Source organism: Phalaenopsis equestris, unplaced genomic scaffold (genome assembly GCF_001263595.1).
Source record: "Phalaenopsis equestris unplaced genomic scaffold, ASM126359v1 Scaffold000084, whole genome shotgun sequence".
NCBI classification, from domain to species: domain Eukaryota; kingdom Viridiplantae; phylum Streptophyta; class Magnoliopsida; order Asparagales; family Orchidaceae; genus Phalaenopsis; species Phalaenopsis equestris.
The window spans coordinates 597,183-619,300 of NW_018164526.1; the positions used below are offsets into that span (position 1 = coordinate 597,183).

General features: G+C 32.4%; 2 protein-coding genes across 2 annotated transcripts in view; both read right to left on the reverse strand.

The window, feature by feature from the left end:
• Positions 1-9,639: 9,639 nt before the first annotated feature.
• LOC110019879 (transcription repressor OFP8) lies at positions 9,640-10,786 on the reverse strand. Its single transcript, XM_020717739.1, has one exon. The coding sequence runs from the start codon at positions 10,494-10,496 to the stop codon at positions 9,924-9,926; it is 573 nt and encodes a 190-aa protein (XP_020573398.1). The 5' UTR covers positions 10,497-10,786; the 3' UTR covers positions 9,640-9,923.
• Positions 10,787-21,584: 10,798 nt separating this feature from the next.
• Positions 21,585-22,118, reverse strand: part of LOC110019839 (lipid droplet-associated hydrolase) — a 63,590-nt gene continuing 63,056 nt past the window's right edge. Inside the window, exon 13 of the mRNA XM_020717690.1 lies at positions 21,585-22,003. Within this exon, the coding sequence (XP_020573349.1) occupies positions 21,851-22,003 (153 nt within the window). The 3' untranslated portion in view covers positions 21,585-21,850. The remainder of the gene's footprint in view (positions 22,004-22,118) is intronic.

A 22,118-nucleotide genomic window follows, 5' to 3' on the forward strand; every position in this document is an offset into this window, starting at 1 on the left:
TATATATATATATTATATTGTTAAGCGTTGGAGTCTGATTTTTCCCACTCTTGCCTCTCCAATTGCGAAACGTTGCGATCCCGCTCTTGCTCTTGCTTCTGTTCGCGAAGAGTCGCGCCTCTCGCCTCTTTAGTCGCGCGCCAACCGCTCCTACCTTCCGATGTTGTGAAGCGTAGCATCTCTTCGAACCCTCCTGTTCGTGATAAAAGACTTCAGACTGCTCTCCTTCAGTTTTAAGAAGTCACGGTGCTCTTCTTCGGTTTCGTATGGATAGAGGAAGGTTTCCTCGGGATAAAAGACATGTGCAAGAAGTAGTTCCTTGCGGTGAAGGAAGAAGAAAGAAGAAGAAGATTGTTCTCCCTTGACTTCTTTTTTGTGGCTTGTGACAGAAGAGAAATTGGTTTTATTTCTCTTGTATGTTTATCTTCTTCGGTGTATCTCGGTGTAGAGTTTCTTCGATGTATCTCAGTGTAGAGAGAGAAGAACATAGAGAAGAAGAGAGAACAACGAAGTGAGAACAACGAAGTGAGAGTGAGATGAGAGTGAGAGATTTCTCTTGTAAGTCGAGGTAAACAACTAATGTAAATTCCTCAAGTAGTAAAATCCTCTGCAACTCCGTTGACGTAGGCAATTTGTCGAACTATGTAAATCTGTGTGTTCCGCTGTGGTGTTACCGTTTTCTGGTGTGAATTTTTCTCGTTCTATGTTTCGCTTTGTCGATCTTACTCTTGTTTGATTTATAAATATACCAAATCAACTGATATATATCTAGATCTCGTAACAATATATATGTCACTTTTCTTAGAAGTACAAATAGAGATATTTTTTATGTGTGCGGAATAAAATTGAAATTTTGGGGGTTAAGTATATAAATGCATAAGAATTGTGTGATATGTATGTAATGCTCCTAAAATAAAAAAATTATTTATCCATGAAGCTTCGTTCTCGGTTCTCAGCAGGTCGAGGGCAATAAAAAAATGGAAACATTTCGTGTCAGAATATTCTTATTACGAATTTGATTAAATAATTATTTAAATTATTTAAATTATTTATATATATATATATATAGATTATACACATGCGCACCTCATCATCCCTAGGTTTACTGGGCCTTTTATCTACTATCATGCCTCTGCATGATCCATATCTATAAATTAAAATTTCTAAACTTTACACTATTAAAGGCATCAAATTACAATAAATTACTCCAACAACAATCATGTGACCATGTCTGGCCTGGTCATATAAAATTGGAAATTCAGTTGTTCACGAAAAAATTAATAAGTCGAGATAAAAATGATAGTATTCGTGTTGAAAATAGAGCAATATGAGAGATTTGCTGCGTGTGTTGGCTACTTTATGGGAATAACGAAGGGTTTTGGAAGATAAGAGGTTAAAGGAGAAAGAGATTAGACGGATCATCTACTCAGAGGATATAAGATATCATGTATTTTTATTGTGGTTTTATTATGTGGCCTTCACACATAATGTGATTTTTTTAGGAATATATCACTAAATAGAGAGAAAACCTAGTTATATTTGAGATAAATAAGAAGTGAATGATGATATTACTTAAAATATAAGTAATTTTTATGAAGGAATAGGGTGTATTAATATCTTTGAAACTCTTATTAACATTTTGGCTTTGTGTTTTATGCAGTTACTTCACATTCAGGGTCTGTTTGGGATGACTGTAGGTTTTTAAAAGATGGTTGTAAGGATGTGGTTAAGAAAACAACTTAATATTAAGCTCTAGTGAGAATTAGAAAGACATCTTTTTTTCTAAAAAAAAATAGTCAACGACTTTCTTACAAATACCTCACTTTAACCAGCTAGATTGAAAAAAAAAACTATTTCACACCACAAAAATTTCTAAAAATTAGCAAGAAAGAAGTTTCCTAAATAAAATTAAGGCGGCAGAGTGAAACGAGAAGCAGACAAAAAGTTGTCCCAAACCGACTCTTATTGCTTCACCTTTGAGACTAATTTTCTTTTTCCAGGCCTATCACTTCAGCGCTTTTTGTTCTTGTGCTTGATTTTTGGTCTCCTTTTTGTTCCTTTTTTTGTGCCTTTTAACATGTTCTTAATCTTGTTATATTATTGGCTGAATGGCTTCATTACTAGAGTCAGGGCAAGACTTGCAGCTAATGATGATGCGACGTACTGCTTAAGGCCCTAAAAAATCGCATGTGGCAGACTAATAAACCAATCAGGGGCAACATTCGAGAATGCTAATGTTAACTAGGTGGAGATCGTGGAAGCAATAATTTAAGAGGCACTAAAAGAAACGATGGAGTACAACTCGAATGTGGTCTCTACGACATTAATTGTTATCTTTGTATTAGCATTGTTTGAGAAATGACATAGACCCGACCATAATTGATCCATGCCAAGTAGGTTCTATGTTTAGCTTTGTGTATAAAATAATGCTTCTAAGGCTTCTAAAAATGGTACGAAACAAGAGGATTGTCAAGATCTAGCTTCCTAATAGCTTCCCTACAACTGAATGATAAGATATGTTAAGCAAATGATATCGTTGTTGATGGATGCCACATGTACGCTCGTGTTAATTCAACACAAGCCATGGGACTTCTAGGGTTACATTACTAACGAGCTCCAAGTGACTAACCCCACCATTCATCCCATGGCCATTTAGCAAGAGCTCACCTCCTGTATAATTTGGACATTGTGAGAGCATTTTTCCTTTTATTTGCATTTCCATCCACCCAACCAACAAATATTCACAAAACGACAAATTTTATAACAGTAGAGCTCATGCTTGTGGCGTGCATGCGAATTAGTTAAGAAAACTTAGGGGCCTGTGCAAGATTCTCCCTTGTTTTGTTGCAAGCCTGCGCTTCTCCATTCAACTACTTATTTGTCTTTTAGCCCTCAGACCCCCTGCCTCATGCCTATAATATTACTCCCATCTGTCCTACTTTTTTGCACCGTTTTTTCTTTTTTTTAATATCACTTACAAATGTATCCACTTATATTTCGGTTCTGGTTGGGGTAACTGTAACTTATTCAATAATCTGTTGATAAATTGATTAAGAATAATTTGTTGATAAGCTAGGTGCAGTGACTATTACAAATTTTTATTTTTTTGGAAAAGCCAAATCGCTGCGAGAAAGCGGTCAGTGAAAATACTGTTTTCAGCATTTTGAAAATGCACAAGCTTCCAAAACGCAGTTTACCCAAACAGACCAGATGTTTTTTCAAAACGCAACCGCACCGAATAAGCTGTGTCAAAGGAGTGTTCATGTAGGGGCTTTTACATATACGCCGCCTATTTATTATGTATTTACATATCAAACACTTTAGCTTTATTTTCTACATCTATATCACACAAATATTTTATACAAAAGATGCCATCATTTTAGCTTTTAAAAAGTATATATATATTTTTAATGTATAGGTAAGGTAATATAGATGTAAAAATTGAAGTTTAGTTGTAAGAAGTGTAAATCTTCCTACATGTTAAAAGGGTGAGATTTAACTCAAATTTAACATTTTTATTAATGTTTCATAAAGTTTTATTCAAATACGACTTAGGGTCTGTTGGGGGCAGCTTATTTGGTGCGGTTGCGTTTTGAAAATGCACATAGTCTGTTTGGGTAAATTGCATTTTGGTAGCTTATAAGTTTTCACAATGCTAAAAACAGCGTGTTCTTGCCGCACCTATCTAGGTGCGGTGGGAGCTTTCTGGCCGCGGTCTGACTTTTCCAAAAAAATAAAAATTTGTAATAGACACCGCACATAGCTTATCACCGCACATAGCTTATAAACAGATTATTTTTAATCAGCTTATCAAGAGATTATTCAGTAAGCTACAGCTACCCCAAACAGACCCTTACCTTCAACTCCACTGATTTGAATGTGAGACGAAAAATCCGCTTAACATAAGACATAACAATCATTTGTGTCAAACATAGGTTATAAGTAAGACTTTTTTTTTTTTTTAACTTAGTCGTATGCCTGTATGTATTGGTCTTTGAGCTCAAGATTTTGTTGTTAGAGATAGTTGCCAACATGAAGCAAAGTAAGTCGCAACATAATAGCAAGAGTGAGCTAAATTTGAACACAAATTTGAGTTAAGCCTCAGTTTGTAGGTCAAACTAAACTTTATCTAAACATTAAATTACATTATTATCTCTTTAACTATTCTTACTGAATGAATAGAACATGAGTTGTTCGCGAACAACGAGCCGTTTTGACAACCCAACCCATGACTAGGATTTTTTCATAATTATGAGGACTCACAATGACTCATGCACTGAATAACATATTAATCATTTAAATTCACTACAGAAAAACTGTTAATTAGAGACCGATTGGTGTTCGTTAGTGTCGCCCAGTGGTCCAAATATAAGAAAAAATGACGCTAGCGAGTTGCGTCAAGCCAAGGTTAGCGTCAAATTCGCATCTTAATTGTGTCGGCCATAGCAGACACTAAAGCAAACGCTAAAACCCTAAAATATGACTTCCGTGAACCACATCTCTACTTCTTCGGCTTCATTCGTCGCCTCTGTCATCTCCTTTCTCTTGTCCAGAGAAATCATCTTTTTTTTTTCCTTGCATAAGTGTTAGATCCAAAAATATATGAATTTTTCTAAGTTTTTATTTTATTTTATTTTTATTTTATTTATTCTATTGTTAGGTATGTAATGCATATGGAATATTTGATTTTCCTTGCATTGTAATAAAATTTTGGTGTGAGATGTATAAATGCATAAGAAAATTGTGAGAAGTATGTTAAGTATGAAAACTTAGTTGTAAGATATGCTATGTATGTAAATATGAAAATTTAGGTGTGAAATTTGTAAATCCATAAGAAATTTGTGCTATGAGTGTAAATATGAAATTTAGGTGATATATGAAAATGCATAAGAAATTTGTGCTATGTCTGTAAATATGAATTTTAGGTGTGAGATATGTAAACAAAAAAGAAATTTTGTGCTGTGTGTGTAAATATTAAAATTTAGGAGTGAGACATGTCGATACATTAGAAATTTGTGCTAGGTATGTAAATATAAAAATTTAGGTGTCAGATATATAAATACATAAGAAATATATTTTATGTATGTAAATATGAAAGTTCAACTGTGAGATATATATGAGAATAAATAAGAAATTTGTGTTATGCATGTAAATATGAAAATTTAGGTGTAAGATATGTAAATGCATAAGAAATTTGTGATATGTTAGTAGGATTGCAAAAAAAGCTCGTTGTTCGTGAATAGCTCGTGTTCGGTCCGTTCTTTAAGTAAACGAGCCGAACACAAATAAGTTTTTAAAGCTCAAATTATAAACGAGCTACTCGTGTCGCTCGTGTTCGGCTCTTTTTAGCTCGAAATTATATATATACATATATTATTTATATAATAATATATTATATATATTTATATCTAAGTTTAAATTGTAAGCTCATATGATAATGTGGTTATGTGTCTTCTTTTGCATACATTTAGTCCATGTTTGAATCCAACACTATACATCTAATTTTTTTAATTTAATTTTAACAATCAAATTTTGAGTCGAACACGAACACAAATATTTAAATCAAGCCGAACATGAACACACTGTTCACGAGCCAATTTCGAACACGAGCAATTTCGAACGAGTCGAACACGAGACAGACCTGAGTTCGCTCAAGCTCGGCTTGTTTACAATCCTATATGTAAGTTTAGGGTGGAGTTAAGCTAGTGTTGATTTTCTCTGGATTTGTGGGCTATGGTTTTGGAGTATGATGTGTAGTTGGAATAAGGTTTCAAGTATGATGTGTAATGTGTAGGTGCATTAATATGTAGTGCTATGTTTTATGATACAGTTGGATATTCAAAGCTTTAGATTGTGGATGCATGACATATTATATCTAGGAAGAAAAGGATTAACTGATGAGTTTATTATTAATGTTGAACAGTTCGAGTATGTGGCATCACAGCTCGTGAATTAGGTTTAAAATGTTTGATATCCTGGACTCATTTATACAAAATATGGCTTATTTATTCTGGCAAGTAAGGCTAGTCAACTTTATTATATTTGATGCCCTTGACGAGCAAGGGATAAACTTGATTGGGTTGTTGTATTGAAGAATAGACCACGAAAAATTGTTGAGATGCAGAATGTTATCAAATTTATTCCCTCAAAGTCAATTATATCTAATTTTCGTATACAATTTAGCTCAATCAATTAGGACTTGCCCCTAGACGATATCACAGGGATTCATGAAGAAGTCCCTATAGATATTAATGAAAATGATGCTGAGATCGATGAAGAAATTTTAAGTTCATCATCTGGATCATCGAACGAAACATATTAAATAATGGTATGTATATTTAGATGATTGTTATCGTATTGTCATACTACCAAACACTGATAAATAGCATGTTGCTAAACACCGCCTAGGCATAAAATCAGGTGAAAAAGAAGACGTGAAGTTACCTTATTCAATGTTTTCGAGTAGGAGACAAGCATAAGGAGGACAAAAATGGGAATTTTGGGTCTCTACAAGTTGTGATCCCGTTGTATGGTTCGGTTGCAAAGGTGATAGTGTTGGACGAAACCTAGAGAGGGCTACGACAAGGGCGAGGTCAGGGGTTTCGGGGAGGGAGGGAAGAAGAAGGGCGAGCGCGAGCACAAGTGTGATCGTGGGAAGAGGAAGAAGAGAAATAAATGAGGGATTTAGGCTTGGTGTATAATTAGGGCATTTACCAACGACTTATAAATCACTTAAAAGCATTCAATAATTAATATTCTTATCCACGAAAATTCACATCGATTATTAAAAATAATTGTTGGTTAATACCCCGCCAAATGATTAGTTCGTAAATAATATGCACAATATGACCGTCGGTTAATATTTATTTATAACTGACAGTATAATGCGTCAGTAATAAGAAAAACCGTCAGAAAAAATTTTACGTTGTTGAGCGACAACATATCATGTTATTATACCGTCGCAAATAACTCAACTCATAAACCATCCCCATTAGTTTTAGTGCCTTTTTCGTTAGTGTTTTCATATGTTATTTAAGATTTGAGTGCTATGCTTGTAAATAACAATGTTTAAATGTAAGATATGTAATTACATAAGAATTGTGTGGTATGTATGTAAATGCCCAATTTTTTTATAGATAAATAAGAGCAGAGGCAAAATTATTCAAAAAAAAATGAGAGAGGAATCAGGAATCATTGAATGTAAAAGAAAAAAAAATCCATCACAGTTATAAATAGTTATATATATATATGTTAGAGTTTTGTATATGGCCTTGTTGATGCCATGATTTGGGCTATTTAGCGTTTGCTTGAGTGCGTTTAATTGTAAGCTAATTTTCAATTGATATTAAATTACTATTATTATTATATTTACCTTGGGCTATTGGGCCAATAGTTGGGTCGTGCATTTATATTTGTCGTAATATCAGATTCATGAGTCGAGTTTGGGTCTAACATGAAATTAACCTTTCTTAAAACTGTTTCATCCACTCTAGCCCAACTCGAATACTAAACAGGTTAACACGTATAACCCAAACCACCTTCAACCCGATTGACCCAAATATGACCCGCATAACCTATTTTAGATGTGAATAGCAGCTATTCGGGTCAAATTGAGTCAACTTCAAGTTAACTTCATGTTAGTTGGTCGACACGAATTAGGCCTAAAAAATTAAATGTTTTGGAATTTTTTATATGAACCCGACCCAAATATTAATCAAGTCCGTCCAAACTCAAATTTTTCAAGTCTGGCTGAGTCGAGTTAGCATGCATGTTTGGTCGATTTGAAAACCCTTATTCCTAACCAAGTGTGTGCATTATATGATTAAAAATAATATATCAAAACAAATCCTTTTATTTAGGTGTTTAGTTCATTTTAAAATATAATGTTTCATTTATTGGTTTTCTACAAATAGTTTAGCTTGCAATCATTCTAATAATTATTTTCGTTTTTTTTACCCCTCCATTTATATTTTATTCCCACTACTTTTAAATTTAAATGACTTTTCCTAAATCCAAAAAAAATATTGTTTTGTATTTCACAACTCATCAACTAATTAATATTCCTTTGGAAGATTTTCATACATACCACTCAATTCCTATGTATTTACATATCTAACATCCAAATTTCGGGTCTGTTTGGGGCAGCTGTAGCTTATTGAATAATCTGCTGAAAAGCTGATTAAAAATAATATGTTCATAAGCTAGGTGCGGTGACTATTACAAATTTTTATTTTTATTTTTGGAAAAACATCATAGCCAATAAGCTGCCACCGCACCGTTTTCAGTCTTTTAAAAATGCATAAGCTGCCAAAACGCAGTTTACTCAAACAAGCAAGGTGAGTTTTCTAAACGACACAACGTTTTCTAAACGCCACCACATCAAATAAGCTGCCCCAAACGGACTGTTTTCTAAACGCCACCACACCAAATAAGCTGCCCCAAACGGACCCTTCATCTTTTTACCTATGCATACAAAAAGGTGTATTTGACTTTTAAATATTAAAACAACTGCTGTATTTTTTATGTGATATGAAAGATTTGAATCGTTTCACAAGCGGGTGGGATCCCGGATGAGTTACTGCCCACCCTGAAATTTGATGTTTCTCTATATGTAGTACTTCTGTGCCCATTAGTGGTATACATGTAAAAAATAGAATTTAGGTGTTAGATATTTAAATACATAAGAATTGAGTGGTATGCACGTAAATGCATTTCTCTTGCTTCACCTAAAACTTTTTTATATTTCAACTAACACCTCTCATAATTTTGGAAGTCAAACATATCTTATAGGTTGAGTGCAATTTAATTCAGTTAGATGTTCACGCCATATTTAATGTTCTATGAATACATCAATTTGCTTCAATTGGTTAAAGATAATCTCAATGAACTATGAATACGTATTTTTTGCTTATATACACACAAGCAATTACTAAAGTTATGTGCACAACTGGTGGCTTATTGGTTGGCAACTTCAGCGTAAGTCCCCTCTGTCCCTGATTCGATCCCATCAGGCTCAACTTAGCACATATGAGGTGGACATAGACATCTTGCCGTCCATCTTTTAATAAAAAATAAATTAAAAAAAAGTAACTATCAAGCTATATTCAATATTGAGAGCTATACTCCAAGGAGCTCAATTGAAGGCTTTGTTATTCGATCTCGCTCTAGATTGCAATACCAAGCATGTTTATAAGAATCAACTAAATTTGATGAAGAATATAAATTTGGTTTTTTTTTTTTTTTTTAGTTTCATAAAAATTTTAAAAAAATAGCTTTATATAAAAAAAAATTAAATTTTTATGTTCTATTAACTCATTCTTTGAAATTCTCCACCAATTAAAATAAATAAGTCAATTATAAAACAAGTTAAATTATAAAAATATTAAACAAATTATTAAACCTGAAGAACATTCATGTCAATGTTCGCCTGGAGCATGATTCAAACCCTAAACATATAATACGATCAAGTCAAGTTATGACAAAATACTCAACTTGACTCGTTTCGATTGTTGCCCTACGCACATTCGAGATATCATTTGAAATTAATTCAAGAAACAATGTATGTAGTTGACTAAATCAAAAAGTCAAAGCATGCTTAGTGAGCTCGAATCATGTAGATGAGACATTTGATTAGGGCATATATCCATAAGTCTATATAAAAGCAAGAATTTATAAGAAAAAAAAACATAATTAAACAAAGCCTTCAATCCACTATTAAAAATTATTTTCAAAATCCTAAGTAACCTATCACAGAAGTTCTTTGAGATTCGTGCTACATACAAAAAACTCAGAATCCATCCATTTTACCTGCCGTTTATTCAGGCCAGTAGTCTTCCCCGCCTCATCTGGCAAACGACACGTGGCATCAACGGCTCCATTCATCGCCCTTCTTCCCCTCACCATTGACGCTCCTACTGATGCGTTCACAGCGGACCTCTACCGCTGCCGCCACCGGCGGCGGCAGAGGCGGCGAACGGAGAGAAAATATCATTCCAAACTTCAGCGAAAGCGCGGAGGATGTGGTGGTGATGATCAGGAGAATTAAGTGAGAGAAATTGATGAAGGAGTTCACAGAGACTATCCCAAGAGTAAAGCTCCTTCTCCACAATCATCACCATTAAAGATTCACGGAAATCAAGATAAGGGTTCCAAGACTCCTTCACCACCGCCACGCTCTGCTGCACCGCCTCTTTCCGCTTCAACCCCAACTTCTTTTCTCTCAGGCCGCTCGCCGGAATGTTCACCGGCGACGGAGATGATGACTGAGGGTCATCAAAGGAGGAGTCTTGATGTGCGGTAGGTAAGTCGGTGCTGAAATCGGATGGAGAGGTCGTTGTGGTTGCAGAAGAGGAGGGAAAAAATGGCGTTTTGGGAGTCCTCTGTTTCTGTGAGGAATATAACGAGAGGAAAGATGAGAGCTTTGAGCTCCGGCAGCTGCAGCCGGTGTCGACGACTATGGGATGGCGTAGGAAGAATCTCTTGCTTGAAGAAGACATGGCGGTTGGTGGAGATTAAGCCGCTGTAATCAGATAATAAGGATGAGGAAGAAGACGGATTGTGGATTTGAAGTAAAACTGGTTGGTTCTAGTAACAGAAAGATCAGATTTATGGCCGATTAATGTGGAAGAGTGACGTTGGGGATGGGGAGCGGGAGGAGGATCGATCAGAGAGAAGGAAGAGGGGGAGATGCTGATGTGGCGGTTTAACCGAGCAAGAAGAGATTTATTTCTCAGCTTAAAAAGAGTTAATTTGCAGGCGTTATTAAAGGTGGGGTTTTTAAGAAAAGTTGGATTTTGACTCGTCTGGAGTTTGGCAGAATCATAGTATGATGTGTGGATATTATATATTTGCAGTTGTTGAATACAATTTTAACTTGTGGAGCTTATGAAAATTCAATTTTGTTTTACATGGACTAGAGTAAGGAATATTTTTTTTTAGTGAAATTTTGTTTGAATATAAGTATAAGGCTTACACATAGTGTTATTTTTCAATGAATTCATTTGGCCAATTTGACATCACTCATGATCTAAGAGTTGATAAAGTTCAATTATTTTTGACGGGTTTAGTTTTGGTTGGTGTCTTACAAATGTATAGCGTATGGTGCTCGATTTTTTATATATAATTTCATAAGAAGAACGATCTAGTTGAAATAGTTTGTATTAATAATAACTGTGAGTTACAAGTAGCCTCTCTTTCTCGAATTTGGAGGAGTGAATGCAGTAGAAGAGGGCAAGCTATCTTAAGTATCGAAGGTGTAAATGACAAAGGAAACAAGACAAGGTTTCTGGAGATTATTGGCATAATTCTCTTCCTAAATGTAAGGCGGTGTGACCTTAATGTAGCATATAAGCAAATAGTAAGACATTGGAGTGACAATTAAAAGATAGCTAAGGAAATTATCCTCTTTATGGAGAAATCAGCACAACCTTCAAGTACTTTCAAGTGTAGAGGCGGTTTTAAAAATGTCTTACATTATAAGCTCTAATTTAGAAAATTTGATCATCTTTGATAAAATTTAATATTTTTAGCACCATATGTTTATTACTCATAAATTATTATGCATATTAGTTTAAATGCAGAAAAAATATACTTAGTTTTACACGCCTCAGATTCTTAAGAATTAAGGATAGAATTACAAAAGGATTTAGTTAAGTTTTAAGGTAAAACTCGCTAAATAGATTTTATGCTTACAATATAGACTCATAAAAATTATTTTAGAATTTTAATCTATTAATATGAAATAAATCTAATATAAAAAGATTTACTAACTTTAAGCTCACTTAACTAATTCAAACTCTTAGCGGCAAGTCCATTACCAAATAAATAAAAACATAAAACAAAATTTTGTTGTCAAATGTTCTAATCAAAATTTCTCTTTCCATGTTCACATTGAAACTGAATACAATGATATTGGAGAACACTTTAGCAAACTTAAGGCTTATAAAAGGTAATGAATCTTTAGTTTAAGATTTACAAATGAGTTAGGTAGTTTTGGCTTAATGATGAAGGGGTTTAGTAAGGCATAGTGGTAGAAATATCAAGACTAGTTCAAATTGGACTGATTATTTAAAAAATTGACTTTTAGGTAGAGCAAATGGTAGTTTGGTGCAATTTAAGTGGATGTTAAAGGGTAATGATTGAGAGTAATCTTGCATAGGTTGGTCGAGAACTATAAGTGATTTTCTACAGTGATTAAAGAGTAATGAGACTTTTAGACTTGTACTTGGGTGGTGGATGATCTTAGAAAAGTCTTAGAATGTGGAGGGAGGTGTGAGAAGCATTGAGAGCAAGATTTTAAGTGAGTTGCTAATAAAAATAGAAGTACAAAGATAATTTGATTATCTTACTAAAAAAAAAAGAACACAAACTTAAGCCAACAAGCATCAATTCAAAGGAAGGAGCAACTCATCACTAAAAAAAAAAATCATTTAATCCTAAATTGATACATTAGCTTATATTTATAAGTATTGTGAGATTCATAGTTTAAGACTTTTAGACAAAAAAAAAATAGAGATAAAAGAGGAAGAAACAAGGGAGATTGTTATCCAATAATAAAGAAGTCCCAACCACTCATTTTTAATGCCTTTTAATGTTAAATAAAGTATTTTGACAATAAAAATCCAACAAACCTAAAATCATTTAACCATGAAGTCATTAAGATGCTTGCTTTTACATGGTGTATTTTAGGACTTTGAACAAAATAATCAATATGTCACTAAAAAATTATAGATTGAAGAGACCTTGGAGATTTAATGAATTCTAGAACTCCACTCAATGATCTACATTCATTGTCATCATCCAATCAATATTGCCTATTGATCATGTCTTGATTACTAAGACCCAACCACTATATATTAAACATCATATCCTGATTATTGATGGTCATTACCAAATCATCATCTCCTGATCTTAGTCGCTTAACTGAGATTGCTCGAATATTATCTTCCGACTTTCATTGCATGATTACTGTAAGTTGACTATTGATCATCGCTCGACAATTGTCACTTGACTATTATTGTGTAATTGTTTTCTTTAACTAATATTTCCTAATGACTTTCTCCTAACTATTAATATTGAATGGTCATTGTCACCTTCCACCACTTTTTTCATAATAATTATTATAATAATAAATAGTTTAACTAGTACTCCTAACTTTGTAGCCCCATCTTCTTTAACTACTATTTCCTAATAACTAGTACTCCTATATTAATCTAAAGGATATAATGCATTAATTTAATAGTGTTAGATCTAATGATTTTTTTCATTTTTTTATTTTTCTTGGAAAAATTGGTGTCATAAATGAAACTCTTCTTTCATATGTGCAAAATATTTGCACAAAGATAATTTATTAATCTCTTACTCTACAATCATTGATATTCTAACACACGATGTTTCATACATGCACTCTTCCAAATCAACTAATTTTGTTATTCTTATTTTTTTTATAAATAATAAGAATAAATGTCTTTTACATAATTAATTGCCAATCAAATATCTTAATAAAAATCATACCCTCTCATAAATAACCTCAATTTTTTGGAGAATGGGGTGCATCTCATCTTTATTAATAAAAGAATCAAATATAGTATAAAAAAGACACAAATACAATATAATACAAATAGCTTAGCACCAACAAAATAGTATAAGGGCCTACTAAAAAGACATTAAAAACATAAGCCAACACGACAAGAAAAAAATAATAACAAACACTCGTAACAACACAATGTAAAACTAACACATATTCTGAAGAATAATAGCAACTAACTTTAATCTTCTTACAAAAAGAAACCCACCATAGGAAAATGAAAGTAGCTTAAACTAGCTTCAATCATATTCCAAAAGCAACACACCAGAGCAGAATGAAAACAACTTTGTAGAAAGCAACATCAATAAAACAAAATTGATCATCTCAATCTTCAAAAATTCTGCCAAAAAAAAAAAATCAATAACAGGAAAACAACTAGCACACATTGAGTGCGAAATGAAAGAAAATTAATAACAAAGGATAAAGAATAAAGGAAAAAAATTAGACTTATCGAGTAAAAAAAATCAACTTAGAAAATCTAACTAAATAAACATTAAAAATCTATCCAAGATTAATGAATCTCAATAATAAAATATCAACATATTCAAAAGATGATTGAATTTTAATGAACGGTTGTAAATCATCATAACAAATACCAAACTCAAGAAAAAAACAAGTAAGATCATAAGCATATATGATAAAAAATCAACTAAGATCAAGGATACGTATCTGTAATTATAAAATGAATAACATCCCAACATAATAACAACAAACATAACAAAAAAAACAAATCACAGCTTCTAAACAGTGAAAAGAAAACAACACTAGAAGAAAAGAACAACATCAAACTCAACAAAAAGTAAAAGACATAAAAATAGATTAAAAAACAATATAACAAAACCTAACATAAAAGAAATAAAAACCAACACCAAACTCAACGACTACAACGACAACAAAAAAATTATATATCAAAACCTCTAAAATGGCAAAGGAAACATTACAAAAAAAAAAAAAAGAAGCGTCAAACGAAATCCCCATTCAACATAAAAAAAAACACGATAGAAGCAAACAAGAAAAAAAAGGCACAAAAATCAATCCAAAAGGAACATAAACTAATATCAAACTCATCAACAACAACATAATAGCAAAACCCTAGGAAAAACAATAACAACAACAACAATGCCTTAGAAAAGAAATTAACAAAAACCCATAGTGATCAACAAGAATAAAATAAAGAGCAACCACTCAAGGAACATAACCCCAAAAGATCAACATCCACACCCACCAAAATAACCACCAAAAGAACAACAAAAACCAACCTCACAGAGAATATATAGCATAAAGTTTATATATCTTGTAAAAATTACTTAAGAGTAAAGGAATAAGCTCTCTAAATTTTTATTTTCTTTTGTTCTTTCTTAACCAACCAATGAATATTAAGAACAATAGCCTCAATCGGAGAAGAATGAAATCTAAAAAATTATATAAATTATTTCAAAAAAAATATAATAGACAATAATTTGAATAACTAAAAGATGAAACCTCTTATAAATTTTATAGGAGATAGAGTTACAATGATAGAACAGTTAGAAATAATTAGTAGGGGCAATAAAAAAAAGACCACATGAAATATATTTATTAAGTGATTTGATAGAGGACCATCAAAAAATAAATTGTTAAGAGTTTATGTCCCAACAGAAATAATAACACAAGTAGAATTAACAGAAACTCTCTTAAGAGCAAGTATTAAGCTCACTATGAATATTTTTTCAAAATGAAAAGCAAATTTTAAAGAAAACCTTTGAACCAAACTAACTTATACCAATTAACAAAAGGCATATGCTTATAAAGATAAAAATAAATAGTTATATGAGAATAATTATTTTGATTATTTCAAAGGCAACTAAAACCATTTATAATAGGAACATTATAAATAACATGAATACATAAAGCAAGAGCTCTAGGGGAGAAAGATAAAATCTAGGCATTATTAGAAATGATATCACAAACCAAAGTCTTATGAGGAAAATCGAACCAAGCAAAAATATTATTATCAAATTTCTCCTAAAGAGAAAATCCATAAAACCAGTGATCATAATAAGAGAATAATTCAGTGTTATTAAAAAAATAAAAAAGTTAAAGTGGATTTTATTTTCCTAGCCACTTTATTAATGCATTTCTAAAAGGGAGAATAAGAATGAGATCTATGCCAAGTAGAACTATAGTGATTCAAGCACCATATGGAAAGAGAAGTGCTATAATTATTAAAAATTCAAATAAATTTAGATTTACACATCACATTAATATTATCCAAAGATGTTTAATCAACAACACTTGATGTTTACGCAAAGTAATAACATTCCACCTAATAGTATGGAGTTTTTTACGTTCATCATTATGATTAATAGAATTATTAATTAAAGAAAAAACTTTTTTTTCTTAGGTACTTGGGAAGAATAAAGGAACGAACCCAATAATATAAATAACTCAAAAAAGTAACTCTAATAAGTTGAAGCCTGTCATTATTAGAAAATAATTTTTGCATCCACTAATTTGATCAATAGTGGAGTTTATCAAGTAGGTTTAAACAATCAATATCAACTGATCTAGAATACTTAATAAATAACACCAAGATAATTCAAAAGCAAATGTTTTATAGAAAAACCAAAAGCATTAAACATATAATGTTGAGTTAAAGTATCCACATATTTAGAAAAAACAAATAGCATATTTGAAAGCATTGAAATAAATGCTAGAAGCTTTATCAAAGACATCAATACTAGAAGTAATATGACTAACAAAACTCATATATTTTTTGCCAAAAATAATAAGATCATCAACATAAATTAAATGAGATATATTCACTAGGAGCGCTTGTCGAAATCTTTTCTCGATATGAAAGCTATGGGGGACCAAACATGTCTGAAATGTGACCCCTTAACTTAAAAAATGAGTATTTTCTTGTCCTTTGATCTAATAATTTTTTGCCAACGGGCGCTTCGGACTATGGTGCGGGTAGGAAGCTCCGGACTACGACGCGAGTAGGGCACTCCGAACCCTAATTTTCCCGTTGTGCACTTAGGAGGGCTCCATGGCTTCCCTTGACCCCAGTGTGGTTTTGAATGGATATAGAGGAAACTCTAAATACTAGAATGAACATTAAACATGTCTAATGTCATGGGTGAGTCCGTCCAACTACGTGTTATCCCATGCAAGGGAGAATCGTCACAGACTCTGATTTCGTTCCCAAAACACGTACCATAAGTCTCAGATGAGTGTCTTGAACAAAGAGATCCTATTAATGAATAGTGAATTGCCTCAAACTAGTCAAGAAGACACCTTACACACATGACATCAGAATTTGACACCAACAATTACTGTAAAAAGATATTTCCCTAAATGGATATCCATTAAGAGTCATACTCCATTACTTTGAGCCATTATAAATTACTGAAGAAAAAAAAATTACGCTATGTACTAGACACATAAAAAATATTAAAAGAATGGGAACCAGTAAAGTGAGACGAAATCAAGCCAGTCCTGTTAAGAGTGGGAGAAGGTCCAAGAAGAGAACAACAACAGGAAGAACAAAGAGAATGAAAACAAGAAATATCCATAACAGTGATGGGGCAAAACTCCTAAAAGCTGCAATAACCCTAAGACAAAATCGAATGGTAAGAAGGAACCAACATTTTTTTCTGAAGAGAAAATGATGAGCACTCGAAAACCCTAGAGACACGAAAAAATCGCTAGAATACCATTCAAAATAACATTAAAAAAAGTTAAACATCAAATTCAAAAAATAATGAAACAAAAAAAAACATAAGAAAAACATAATTATATTATTACTCGAGTCATTTTTGTAATTTATATGCTAAGGGTGCATTAGTAATAATAATAATATCAAATTAATTGTGAAGATGTAAGCTATTAAATGCTTGGATTGCACGGGTACTTGGGTGCATTAGTAATTTAGAAAACAACAATAATAATAATATTATTATTATTATCAAATTAACTGTGAATATGTAAGCTATTAAATGCTTGGATTGCACGGGTACTCGCACGTGTGAATGCAAAATGCTCTTTTGACAGTGACTCGTTATAAAACTTAATATTTTTTAAATAAATAATTATATAAATATAAGATTGAAAATATTATATGAAGTCTAAGTCCGCATGGAGGACTATTTCCCCAACTTATTATTATTAAAATTAAAAAAAATAATTAATGAAAATGAGTTATTAGTGGGCAGGTGAAAATTACTTCTCAACTTCTCATTCACGATGATTAATAGCAAAAACAAAATTAATATATGATAAATAATAATAAAATAGGGTGAGTTAAGAGGTTTTTATGTGTTAATATTTTAAATAAGAGTGATTTACATACAAATAAGAGCTCAGGCTTGGCTCGTGTTCAACTCGTTCGAAACAGCTCGTGTTCGAAATTGGCTCATGAACAGTGTGTTCGTGTTCGGCACGATTTAAATATTCGTGTTTGTGTTCGGCTCGAAATGTGCTCGTTAAAATTAAATTGAAAAAATAGATGTAAAGTGTTGTATTCGAAGCTGGACCAAAATAGATGTAAAGTGTTGAATTCGAAGCTGGACCAAATGTATGAAAAAAAAGCCACTAACCACGTTACCACACGAGATATTAAATCTTAAACTTAGATATAAATATATATAATATATTATTATATAAATAAATTTATTTATATGTAATATATTATTATATAAATAATATATGTAATATATTATTATATAAATAATTATATATGTTTTTTTTTTGAGCTAAAACGGGTCGAACAAGAGCTAACAAAGAGTTGTTCGTGTTCGGCTCGTTTATAATAAAAGCTTTAAAAAAGAGCTTTAAAAACTTGTTCGTGTTCGACTCGTTTACTTAACGAACGAGCGGAACACGAGCTACTTAAAGAGCCGAACACGAGTTTTTTCGCGAACAACGAGCTTTTTTGACAGCCCTACATACATACCATCTAATTCCTATGCATTTATAAATCTAACATGCAAAATTTACTTTTTACATTTATACGACTCAAATCTTTCATAACACAAAAAATATCAATATTTAAACATCTAAAAAGTGAAATACAACTTGAAGTTAGGTCTTAAATATGAACGTACGTAAAAATTGAGTGGTATGTATGTAAATATTTTCTTACATAACAAAATTCTTATGTATTTACGTATTTCACACCCAATTTTTCATATTTACACATATAACATTCAAATTTTTAATATCACGTAAAAAAAGAATTGTTGCCACATTTAAAAGTAAAATATAACATCGCATGTGCATCATAAATATATTACTATTTCAACTTTATGCAAACATTCAAGCTTAGGTATTAGATATGTAAATACATAGAAATTTAGTGGTATATATGTAATTTTTTTTTAATTTTATATTTTCCAATATATTAATTATCTTTTTCAAGTCAGCAATTAATTCTTATCGTGTTGCGGTTAAATTGTCATCAAATGTTCATTGCTTGACTCCATGAATAAGCTCATGCATGACCTAATTTATCATACTTTATGGTCTACCTGCTTCCATTAATAAAATCATGCACCTCATGCTTTTCGGCCTCTCATGACACCAATATGTTCACATTAATTCATATATATATATATATATATAATATACATCTAGGTTTTAGATGTATAGATATATAAAATTTGTGTGATGGGTATAGGGAAAAATGATTAGGTGCAGCTGACTGTATGTTTGGACGACGGTTTGGATGAGACTATGTCGTCAGGGATCGCATTACTGCCCATCCATACTGTCGTTTGGATGTGTGATCGCCGCACGTAATAATTTCTTGTGTAGGAGGACCATATAGGTGACTGCTAGTGGTAGTTATTTAATATATGTTTACATGACAAGTTTTAAGATTTTCCACATATTACTATCATATTAAGTATTATGATATATTAAAGTCTTAGTGTTATACAAATATCTAGAACATACATAGTTAAGAAAATTTTCATGTAAGACATTTGGAAAACTGAAAAGTGGAAAACCACGGGATCTTGCCCAAATGAAATAATTTTACTATGTCGATGTAGGTTATAATATTTTACCAACCCTTGAAAGGTTGGAAGAATGTTACATGTGGTGCAAGACTTTCGTTAGGGAAGAAGAAAACATTGGAAAGTGGCGGCGATCTAAAGGAAAGTAGACAATAGGAGCCTCGTGCCAGAAAATCAACTGTCAATGTCTTTGGTAGCAGCGGTCAGATGGCGGTGGCTGTGAAGCGGCGAGAGTGATTTGGCGGTGGTGGCAGCTTGACAACAATGCCCGGGCGGCAGTGGGTCTCGATGGTTGTGGCCTGTTAGTGCTGGTCCAACGGTGGAGCTCTCATGATTTGATGTTTTTAATAACTAAATCTAATAGAGTATGATAATTATATAAAAAAAATTGGTAAATTTACATACACGACATACAATTCTTATGTATTTACCTATCTAATGCCCAAATTTTATATTTACATTTATCACATAATGATTATGATATTTTTAATGAGAATGTTTAGGTGTTAGTGTGCGTGTTAGTATGCGAATTTGTATATATATATATACATACATACATACATGGTCTTTATTACTACAATTTAGCTGGTCGATTTTTTTGATTGTGAGGTGTAGTGACACCATACATACATACACGGTCTTTATTACTACAATTTAACTGGTCGATTTTTTTGATTGTGAGGTGTAGTGACACTTAAGAGTAAAAGATCAAGGCTATAATGAATGAACCTAAACTTGTTAAGAAAATCATTCATTGTTAGCATGTATTCAAAAAACACTTAATGAGAGAAAACTTGACACGATTAGAAATTCAGTGGTTTTAATGCTGACTTCATTTCTCCCATGGATTAGAAATTCAGACTTTACTTGACACAATTAAAAATAGTGAGGACACCCTCATCCTGGCCTGGTTAGGTTTCTTCTTCGAGCTTCAAAGCTTTACTGATGACAAACATATTGCCGAGAAGGCTGCAGCTTTAGTTGTAGTGCCTTAGTTGACAACACTGGGTTTGTGTTACCAACTTTCTCATTTCGTTGTGTTTTTGCCAACTTTAGTTATCACCCCTTGTCCTCCCATATGATGTTGCTTCTCTAGCTCCGTATCATTAAGGAGCTGAGCTGAGTTTTGATGGAGGTTTTTGATATAAATGACTAATGTACGTCAACTTCACCAGCTTGAACTCTATTTACGCAAAGGATAGCCACCCTTTCCATAAATTGTTTTTCTTGTGACTCTATAATCGGCTACTCAGTCATGAGCTCTCAGAATGTTTTCTCATAACATCTTCTAAGGATATTGAATTATGTTTTATCTATCGATTCACACCTCAATGGTAGATCTAGCTGGGTAAAAAAGAATAAGTTTAGCTAAAGAAAATGGAGAACGAGGAATGCATAACTTCATTTTTTAGGTTAACGATTCAACAAAATCTACATTTTACATTAAGTTTCCCTTGATGTACGAATATTTTTCTAAAAGATATATATGGGCTATTGTTACGCTCATATCTCTTAAAAACCTTTGGTTGCTCGAATTTGTCATTTATCTCGAATGTATTTTCTCATATTGGTGTCATATTAGACCATCCATCATCTGCACACTTTGTCGGGTCAAATCCATCATATGTTCGGTCTCCTGTCCTGAAAACTCGCTCTGATGTCACTCGTCCCTTGGAATAAATATGTTGGGGATTTGATGAATGTTTGAGGCCACAGAATAGTCTTTGGTGAGGCAACAAAATTGTTGAATCTGTTGTAAGGACAACATTAATCATGTTGTCACCCATGTCCAGCAACTTATATCTCAATGGTTGCTTGGACTGAATCTCATAACGGCTCACTATGCTTGCTTGGACTCCTACCGGACCATCATAAGCATGATTATATAACAAAAGGGCATTCATATACCACACCATTCTACCATATTTACATATCCAACACCTAAATATTTATATTGACATACATACCGTTCAAATCTTTAACATCACATCAAATAATATCATCATTATTTACATTTTAAAAGTTAAATAAGCCTTTTTATACATAATTTTATGCACCAATTCCAATACAAAAATATTGAAGCACTTATTGCCAATCTTAATGCAAATATTAATGGAATCAATGAAAATATGATGAAGTAAAACCTGATCATCATCATGATCGCCGTCGTCATCATTATGATGATCATTAAGCTTAAATTAATCCATGGATGATGATAATGATGCGATCATCATCATCATCACCATCATTATGAAGATCATTAAGCTTATTGCGATAATTGCCGATTTGAAGCACGATTTTTGATGAAATTAGCTACATGACGAGCAACCCAAACAGAACCAGCCTCAGAGCACGAAAATGAATGAGTATGGCCTTCCCTTTCTATTGACAGTAAAGCATCAGGCACTTGTCTTGATATCTGCAGTTCAGCAAAAACAAAAAGCAATAAACTTTAATATTCATTAAAAACAAGGAGCATGTTTTTTTTTTTTTTTTGGATAATTACATACAAATTGGGGTGTCTCGTGCCAGAA

Excerpts from the sequence above, each read along its gene's own strand:
- LOC110019879 (XM_020717739.1), bottom strand. The coding sequence starts at position 10,496 with ATGTCTTCTTCAAGCAAGAGATTCTTCCTACGCCATCCCATAGTCGTC.